Consider the following 10,276-nt stretch of genomic DNA (forward strand, 5'->3'; position numbering starts at 1 on the left):
CCTTTATAATGTTGAAAGACTAAAACCCTGATGTTGACATTGTTTCAGAATTTGTATTTGCTACCAATAGGTTCTGGTGCTCTTTAATAATTTTGATCCAGGACATTTCAGCTAAAACATTTTACTGGTATTTTTCAGGATAACTGAACTTTCGTGTTTGACCTCAGACCTTTTGGAAAGATCACAGTCTTGTACAGTTTAACAGGAAATCTCCTCTTACAAAGGATTTGATGCCCAGTATCACTTAAACACATAACCACCCTGATGAGACTGGTCCTTCTGATGCCACCCCATGCCACCTTTGGAAATTCAACACTAACCTACTTCATTTTTCACTTCATCAGAACCAGTAATGGCCTAGACAGTTGAAGAAAGGACTTCCTGTGCTCCAGAAATACAAAACTGGGAATTTCATGATGGGGATAGACACCGGCAGGCTAAGAGCTGTCAAATGCAGCAGCCTCGGTTTACAATATACCAATAGCCCAGCCCTAAAAATCATTTGGCATACTGGAAATCTACCACAACAGGGAATCAGGTCATTTTACTATTCTATGTACTAATCTAAGCATAGATGATGGTGTGGCTGGACAATCAGAGAGGCAGTTTTGATGATTTAAGACATGGTAGCAGAGCTGTGAAGCCCGGAGAGTGAGGAGCTCAAACACTGCAATTCTTTAGTGCAAAGCCTGCAGTGTTAACCAATGCCTCCAACACCTAAGGTAGCTTAAATCCTACAAGCAAGTTGCTGTCTGGACAAAAGACATGCTTTAAAGTCTCCACTTGCTCGAGTCACTCTCATGCTGCAGACTAAAATTCCCTTGGTCACACTGATGCAATTTTTTTGAGGCTGCACACTGAATAGGCTGCTAATAGAGTAAGATTAAACAGGGTCTACAAAAGACCCGTAACAGTTTTTATGATCCTTTTTCCAACACAAATTCATAATCAGAAAGAGTCAAACTAACATGGATGGGTGGGCAGAGGCCAATGGGATGAGATTTAACAAGGCCAAGGGCAGGATTCTGCACTTTGGCCACAACAACCCCAAGCAGCACTACAGGCTGGGGACTGAGTGGCTGGAGAGCAGCCAGGAGGAAAGGGACCTGGGGGTACTGATAGATAGTAAGCTGAAGATGAGCCAGCAGTGTGCCCAGGTGGCCAAGAGAGCCAATGGCATCCTGGCCTGCATCAGGAACAGTGTGGCCAGCAGGACAAGGGAGGTTATTCTTCCCCTGCACTCAGCACTGGTCAGGCCACACCTTGAGTACTGTGTCCAGTTCTGGGCCCCTCAATTCAAGAAAGATGTTGAGGTGCTGGAACATGTCCAGAGAAGGGCAACAAAGCTGGTGAGGGGCCTGGAGCACAAATCCTATGAGGAGAGGTTGAGGGAGCTGGGCCTGTTTAGCCTGGAGAAGAGGAGGCTCAGGGGTGATCTTATTACTGTCTACAACTACCTGAAGGGGCATTGTAGCCAGGTGGGGGGTGGCCTCTTCTCGCAGACAACCAGCAATAGAACAAGGGGACACAGTCTCAAGTTGTGCCGGGGTAGGTCTAGGCTGGATATTAGGAGGAAGTTCTTCACAGAGAGAGTGATTGGCATTGGAATGGGCTGCCCAGGGAGGTGGTGGAGGCACCGTCCCTGGGGGTCTTCAAGAAAAGACTGGATGAGGCACTTAGTGCCATGGCCTGGTTGATTGGTTAGGGCTGGGTGATAGGTTGGACTAGATGATCTTGGAGCTCTCTTCCAACCTGGTTGATTCTATGTGGATTCTATGTGGAATAACAGGACAGAACAATAAACTTTAGAACACTACTTAGGTCAACTTTGATGAAAACAATGTATTGCAAAATTTCACTGCAAAACACTCATATAATCCATCCTGGTGGTTAAGGGCATGAGGAAGAGATAAAAATAGTCTAAATAGCTACAGTTGTTTCTGCACTCTGTTTCCATGCAGCAAGGCTATCTTCAGATTACCATATTATATTTAAACAGTTCCTAAGTTTTTCCTTGAATGCTCAAATATTCTGAAGTCTAGTGTAAATTCGTTAATTTTTATTAAATTGTATCAACTAAAACCCAAAATGTACGTATTCCTAACTCTTAGGAACAGAGAAAGTTACTTCTCTTCATTTTTTCTCCCTTAAAAACATTCATATCAGAAAGGTAAAAACATACAGGAAGCCCTTTCAGCTGCAATGCAGAGAACAAGCAAATATATAGTTACAGGTTATAAGAAAGACTTTGAGAGCCAAGTGAGCATTTCTCCATCACCTTTAAGACAAAGCAAAGTCCAAATGCTGCAGGACACAGAAGTATTAAAGAAGGAAAATGCTTTCTTTTCATTCTGTTGACTAACAACAATCTCAGAGCAGCATTAGTGCTGTAAAGTAACTGCAGTAACATTCCTGCTTAGCAACTACTGCAGTGTCTGCAAGCAATAAAGACCTTAATTCTACCTGCCCTTACACAACTTCATCTTCACTCATCACATACACAGATCTCAAACTGTAAAAGCTGAATCAGCAGAGAAAAAAAAAATCAAGCGGTCAAGTGAGCACAGAAATCATCTACTAAATAGCTCATGAGACAGCAGATTCCAGTTTTGCAGATAAGCCACCACACTTCAGCTACGTCCACTAAGGCAAGTATTCTGGAATTCCCTGGGACTACATAGAGGGTAGTGGGGCAGGGGGAGGCAGAGATTGTTCACTGCTTATGTATGCCCTAGATTTTGTTTTAATAGGAATAATAAATCGAGTTAATTTATTATGGTAAAAAATATCTTCCCTTCACACTTAAGTTTTCAACAAGTCTTCTGATTTCTTTCAAAAACATCATCCTAAAGTGAAAATAAAACGTTACACAACATAAGCTTCACAGACAATACTGTGTTTAAGTATGTCTGACCACTCAGCTGTGCTGTTAGTCATTTACAGTGCTATGCTATTAACTGGATCACAGTAATGATTAAAAATAACCCTTAAAAAAGGGGACCAGGAGCAGGAGTGAGGCACTGTATTTAACCACATAATTTCAATGCACTGGTTTATACCAGTCACAGCAGCACAAGTACTGTGACAAGCTGCAAGGTGGAAGCAAGCCTGCAACCTCTGCAACAGCTTCAATGAGCATTTGGGAATGCACACTTCACTAGGAGCAAAGAAAAGATGCAGAGGGCTTCTATGATGTCTTTTCTGACAGGTCTCAAAAAGTGCATCGATTAATAGCCATCAAGCACCTAAATTAATCCCAAAATTTTAATAGCAGCTTAGTACATTTTACATTAAAACAAAAGCCAAGCTACAGAAGAGAAGTCTATTAACCTGCTTTATTTTCACACATTGCTCCACCACCACTCATTCACTCATTAGGTTAACTCCTCACCAAGACTGCCTAGAAATGACTAAAAAAAAAGAACACATTTTCTCATTACTTCAGAAAAACAGGTAGAGAAATCCTCAATTGGTAAAAATCTTAAACTGGCTTAGTGAAACATGGAGTCTCAGAATCTCTTAAGAACTGCCACAGCTATAACCCTCACTACTGGGTACCTATCTATCTAAAATCTGTCCCAAGAGGCTGTTTCGGTCCCAAGTTACCACCAGGAAGATATGAGGCATTAACATCACTACTCCTGAACACTAAATACTTACAGATCATCTGTTCCAACAGAATTTATTGAGTAATGGTTGTAAATAGTCTTGGTTTGTTGGTTGTTTTCACCCTCAAAAGTCTGACAAGTTTGACTGTCTATTAAAAAAATATTTTTTTCCACACTGAGTTAGTTAGTGACCAAAACCAGCTCTGAGTCTGCAGCTAATCCCAGAGGACACTGATCACAAAAGGGGTATTCTGCTCACCAGCATTCCTGACCCTTCCCACAGGCCAGCAAGGACAGCCACGCAGCCAGACTGACAGCTGAGTCAGCAGCCCCCACTCTCCCCCAAAAGAATACAGTGCTGATGGAGATGTCAAATTTGCAAAACTTAAAACCTTTTAAAGTTAGTTAACTACAGATAAAAAGAACATTTCTTCAGTAATCAGAATGGAATGAAGCCACAGATGAGTGAACCTCTGCACCTGTGCATGCTTTTAACAGCATTTTTTAACAGCATTTCCTAGAGAAACGCTATGAATTTATCAGTTCACTACAGTGCAAGAGCCCTAGACTGTTCTACACACCAGGTATGTTCAAAATGTGTTGCTTTTACAACAGCAGTGGAATTTTGAAACAAGAACAGTGTTCTAGAGCACCAAATGGCCTTTTAATGCATTGTGCTGTATTTTCTTGTGAAAGAAAAGCAACAAAAACATCAAAGTAATAGCTGAAAGTCTTAAGTAACTAGAAGAGCTTTTATGGTTTGTAGGACTTCTCATGTATCTAATTAACAGAACTTGCCATGAGAAACAGTCCCTACACTACATAAAGCCACAGCAACCTGAAACCACAGAGTATCAAACACAATTTCACAGGTAACTCTGCTTGTTTTTTAAGAGGTGAAGCTTTGTTATACAAAACTGCCCCAACAGAGGTTTTAATTAAAGATTCAAGGCAAAGTTTTAAACTTATTTCTTGGTTTCAAAATTACATTTAATCTCTAAAATAAATTTGAAACCAAGCTTCACAAGGAGAGCTTCTGCAGATGCTCACAAGCCTTGAACATCCAAGTGGCCACCACAAAGGTGCAAAAGCGCTTGGGAGTGGTACCACTAACTGGCAACTTGAAGCATGGTGCTTCCCAGCTATCCTTAGCTGCATTTTCAAGAACAGCAAACTGAGCTCAGCCTTCACTACCAGTCTGTAACTGTCTCCTATAGGAAATGAAGACTCTTTGTGTAATGACAGAGGCATTTTTCAAATACTAGTTTTTCAACCCAGTCAGGATGTGTAATTTCTTTGGAAATTTGCAGAGACAGGCTGATAAAGCAACAGCATCTCAAGTTACTAGCTACAGCTACAATGTGCCATCTCTTCAACTGTACACACCAAGCTCAGTCACGTCAAGCAGTTTAAGCTAACTTCAGACTTACAGTTGCACAAGACTAGTTTTTGTGATCACTTGCCCCTACCTTAAACTAAGTGTTAGCAACTGAGGTATTCTGTACCTCTGATGGAATATTTGTGGTTTACAAACTGTTTTTACACAGCTCATGCTGTTGAAAGGAAAAAATAACTTTGTGGGGCTTTTTTTTTCCGTTTGTCATTGTGTCATGTTTGATTTACACTAAACCGGCTTAATTTGCAAAGTTTTAAAAAATAAACAATAAAACAAAAACCACCACATCCACCCAATCCCAAAAAAAGGAAGAAAGGGCAGGGAGAAGAAAATGGTCTTACCAAGCTATTTTCTCCTAGAGAGCCTGGAGAGCCAGTAGGATTCTAACATCAAACATCTAGCAAGAACCTAGACAGGAGTTCACACAACTTTTAAATTAACTAAACTTGCCAACATAGATTCAAGTTGCCTGTGTGTAGGTCTTGTAGAGGAAATACCTCTCAATTGCCCCCCTCCAGGTACACACAAATACCCAGTTACATAAGAGAGGAAGAAAACAAGATAGCATTCCAATCATTTCCAAGCATAAAGGGATGAAGAGAACACAAAAAGACCATGTTTTCACACAAACTTATGAACAGTAATTCAATTTCAACGCAAGTTACACTAATTCTAGTACTAACTCTATTACTTCTGGCTTCTACAGAAGCTTTAAAAATGTCATAGAACTAAACTGTACATATTATGATTTCAAATCATGTAATGTATTTGGGAAGGTCATGTAATTTTTTCCTCACAGTTTAAAAGGAAACATGACACTGAATAATTTACTTCGAGGTTTTCTCATCTCTTCAACAAAGGCCTATCTCTCAACTAAAATATGCACATACCATTTAAATCTTAAAGAGGTATTTTTCATCCTTCAACAGCATGTCTCTAAGCCAAGTATACTTTTGGACCTATTCTCAAATACAGAATTCTCAGAATCACCTCTACTCATCTTTATTATCAGCTGCTGACAAAGAAAGGATTAGATATTCTCAACTTTTCATGAAATTTACTGGGTTTTACCTACTGTCTGTGCAGTATCCAGTACTATTTTACTTTCTGGGTAGTTTAAAAAAAAAATCTCATTAAAAAAAATCAAAATAAAGGAAAATGAATGAATTTGTGTAGTTAAGTAAACTTACCAAGTAATAAAACACCAGTTACAAAAGTGGCTACAGCAGCCGTAGACACTCAGCTCCTCCCGAAAACAACACAATACCAGCATCACCAATTTTCACTCTTCTGCCTCCCACACAGCCTTCCAACTTAAGATACGATGAAAGTTGACCTAATGTCCATTCGCAGACTAAGCCATGTGTAACTTAGGTGTAAATTACTTACTTTAAAAGGTAAACAGAAGGGAAAGCTGACCTGAACACCAATAGGAAAATGCTTACTCTATTACTTCCAAAGTGCAAGCTAGATGAGAAGAATGCCCATCTGCTCATCTTAGTTACTAAAACAGGCTTTGAACATCATAGAAAAGTACTTTTAATGTCTTTTCCATGTTAGATGTAACAATCAATTCAAACTACTTTACTGTATTGAAACAACTGGAGACATAGAGACCATAAAACTTTCTCCAGCTGAGGACCACCACTCTTGTGTGTGTATATTCACATGTATTAATGCCAAGACAGGCATCTTGTCCTATCTACACACAACATTGTTCACACAAGGATCGAGAAAAGACCCTCCAATTCTTAAACTTACTCAAAAGTTCCTGGGTTGCTGCTTTTTGTCGTTTCATTTTTAAATGCCAAGAAAATTCAACAACAACTTTTTAAGAGGGAAACTACACTCTACCCATATTCACAGGTGAAGCACAGCTTGTTCCATTTGTATTGTACAGACTTAATTTACTGCTAATATTTGCACTCCCTACAAATACAGAATACTAGTCAACGCCATTACAATCTAAAGTGCTGGTTGGAATAGTAATTGTGACTCTTTACTTCTAAGTGCAAAAACACATTTAGGGGTTCAACACAAATTTTTTTTTAGGGCAAAGTTCTATTTTAGTATTCACTAATTTGAGTTTAGCAGGACTGCGTTCTGAAGCAAATCTTCAGGCTACACGTACACTGATGGACACCTCATGCTCTATAGGCTGGAAAGCCGAGACAAATTTAATCCAGCAACAGCAAGCACTGAGTGGGTGCCACATAAACCGTGAGTAACCACGACACCCTTCTTCTCTTCTGTCACAACTCGAACCATCCAAGGACCATGGATTTAGTAGCTGCTATTTCCAAAAATAAATCCTTAAAGGCCGCTTCCAGCTGACCTAAGACTCCTAAAGGGGTGAACTTAAGGCGATGAAAAACGAGAGATGTAAAAATCCCTGGGTGGGGTGGCCGGCGGCCCTCGGCTTTGTGCAGGCTGCTCGCACAATGCAGTTCCGCCGGAGAGGCTGAGCCTGCCTCCGCCGCCGCCATGTTAGCTCCCGCTTCCATGTGCACGGACTCCGAAGGGAGCCCGGCCCGCCGCAGTCTATGCCCGCAGCTAACCGCTCCGGGGCGGGGAACGGGGAATGCTCCCGAGGCGGCGGCGGGGAGCTGGCGGGGAAAAGCAGGGAAATGAAGAGCCATTCCCTGCGGCGAGCAAAAAGCAAGGCTGGAGTGGGCCCCGCCGAGGGAAACAAAAGGCGGAAGGGAGGGGGAAGGGAGCCGCGCGGCTGAGTGGTCTCGCGGGGAACGCGGCGGGGGCTGCGGCCCGCAGGGAGTACAGGTGGGCGACAGCCGCGACCCCGCCTGCCCCTGCCAACACCGCACGCAGATGAGTAGTATAGGTGTCACGCCTGGCTGGCTCCTGGGGCCGCTGGAGAGGGCGGCCGACAGAAAGGGCCGGGGGACCCCCGAACGGCAAAAGGCCAAAGACCAGGAAAGAGGCGCTCGCCCTTCTAGAACCTTCTAGCGGGCGGCCCCTGGGGGCCACACCAGGAACAACCTGAGCAGGCCGCAGGCTCCCCTCACCCAGGGGAGGAGGGTACAGCCGAGGGGACCTGACGCTGTCTCGCTGGTACAAGGAGAAGAAAGGAAAATAGGGATGAGACTGTCCAACGTCCCTTGAGACGACCCGACGCTGAGGGCAAGGCTCGCCAGAAAGCGGGGATCTGCCGGGGTGAGAAGGGTGGGTGTCCGAGGGGCCCAGCGCCCACCCTTGGGGGTGAGTGGGGACGGGCAGTCAACCCACGGTAGCCAGCCAAGAGGGACAGGAGAGCACCTTTTTCTTCTCCAGGTTGCGCAGTTTTTTGTCGATCACTCCCAGGATCTGCTTCATGGCCTCGGTTTGCACCGAGGTGATGCTGCCACCACTCGCTGTCTGCGGGGGGGCCGCCGCCGCCGCTGCCGCCGGGGCGGCCTCACCACCCGGCCCCGCTTTCCCGCTGCTGCTCGCCATTGTGCTGTTGGTAGCCGAGGGCATCCCTGCGTGCGAGAACGAGAGAGGAGCGCGGGGGCGCGTTACGGGGAACGGGCCGCCAGAGGGGACACGCGGGGGGGCGCGCGCACGCCGCTCCCCCGCGCCCGGGGAACGGAACGGCCTCCAGCGGGGACGCGCCGGGCGAGGGTCACGTGACACGGCACCCTCCCGCCGCCAGCGGCTCGCGCCCCACCAACGGTCACTTCCCCCGAGCGCGACTAGATCCTTCCCTCCCGCCCCGCCGGGGTCCAGAGGGTCTCGCCAGCCCTCCTCACCGTGTGAGTGAGTTGGCCCAGGGGTGGGGAAGGGAACTCAGTGCGCCGCGTTTCTCGCTTTAGGAATGGCCGCCTCAAGCCGACTCGGCCCCGCCGCCCGCGCTGCTCCTGCTACCTCTGCACCGCGCTACTGAGGGAGAGAGCGAGGGCGCGCACGCCGGCGCGTAAGGCAAAGAGGCGGCCCGGGAGCGAGCGGCGTGGGGTCCTCGTTGCTTCCGAGTGTCTTCGGAGAACGCCTGAGTCTGCACGCCAGGTGACTGCGGTGCCGACGCTGCCTAGGCGGAGGAGGCGCTCCCGAGCCCCGGCGCCGTCTCCACACTCGTCTCTGGCGGGTCTTTCAGGCACGCAGCGAGCGCCTAAGCGCCGGACACAATAGCCAGGCGGGGCGGCGGGCCCTAGGTCTCCGCCCGGTGGCGCTTCAGTCCGAGCTGCGCCCGCAGCTCCGCAGCGAGCCGGGATTCACCGCGGGTGGAGTGGGGCGAGGCCAGTTCTCCCCACCACCCTCACGGGATGTTGGGCAGATTGTGAAACAGCTAGCGCTGTCGAGCTGCTTGTGGCCGCCTCAGAGGAGCGGAGCGCTGCCGGCCCCTGCCTCGCTGAGGCGATGAGCGTGACGCGGTGAAGGCTCTCCCTTCAGTGGAGCCCGTCGCACCGCGCTCTCCTTCACAGGAGCGAGGCCCTTTCGACTCTAATAATAAAGACATTTTCTGCCTATTCACGCCCTCAAGGCACGTCCCTAAAACCGTGGGAGTGTTCTGGGGAGATGGCGTGCCACGGGTGTAATTTGGCCTTAATTACTGTGTTTCAATGACTGGAAACAGTTGCCTCGTGTTTTTTCATACTGGCATATGCGGTAGAGGTACGTGAATCTCTCTTCAAATACGATCCCTGAGCACTACATAACATACTTGGCTGTAGTTTTACTACACATTTATGTGACCCCATACTGCACTGTGTCTGACACTGGACTTTCCCTTCTATGCTGACAACAAATAAGTAATGAATTATTTAAGAACGTATTGAGGTAGCGTCAGGTCTTTCTGTGAAGGAAAGGAAAATTTTGAATGAATACTACACCTTAGATACAGCTTGAAAGTGAAATGCCGCTGCTTTCAGCCCACTGGGGAGGTAAATAAGATTGGAAATGTTTTAGTATTCATTCAGTTGTCTTTCTAGAATGAATGAGTGAGAAGCTTCAGGAATACAAGGCTCCAGAAATTCCTAGTAATTGCAATTTGGAGATGAAAGTTTGGATTGTCATACCAGTTTAAGGTTATATTTGTAGCATTAGTTTTTAAAGCTGAATTTTTCTTTGATCTGTTTAATCGTGGGTCCACACAGCCCTTTCAGTTGATTGTTTATTGTACAACTGGGCCAACCTTATGATTCTCCACCGCCAAGAGAGAGATGTCTTGTCACCTTTCCTCTCCAAATCCCTACATGCAGTCACAGGCCCTTGTTTCCATTATGGTTCTTGCTTCCCAGGGGTTAATTCCTGTTAATAATGCAGCAAGAAAATGCTTTTT

General features: G+C 45.8%; 1 protein-coding gene across 3 annotated transcripts in view; it reads right to left on the reverse strand.

The window, feature by feature from the left end:
* Window positions 1-9,434, reverse strand: part of CAPRIN1 (cell cycle associated protein 1) — a 32,475-nt gene extending 23,041 nt beyond the window's left edge. For 2 of the 3 annotated variants that reach the window (XM_064162970.1, XM_064162969.1), the window contains exons 1-2: window positions 8,751-9,433; window positions 8,278-8,480 (exon numbers count right to left, since the gene is read on the reverse strand). In XM_064162970.1, coding sequence (XP_064019040.1) covers window positions 8,278-8,478 — 201 coding nt within the window. In that variant the 5' untranslated portion in view covers window positions 8,479-8,480; window positions 8,751-9,433. Of the gene's footprint in view, window positions 1-8,277; window positions 8,481-8,750 lie in introns of all 3 variants that reach the window. The other variant, XM_064162972.1, reaches the window with a different exon arrangement.
* Between the last annotated feature and the right edge of the window lie 842 nt (window positions 9,435-10,276).

Source organism: Pogoniulus pusillus, chromosome 24, assembly GCF_015220805.1.
Source record: "Pogoniulus pusillus isolate bPogPus1 chromosome 24, bPogPus1.pri, whole genome shotgun sequence".
Taxonomy (NCBI): Eukaryota; Metazoa; Chordata; class Aves; order Piciformes; family Lybiidae; genus Pogoniulus; species Pogoniulus pusillus.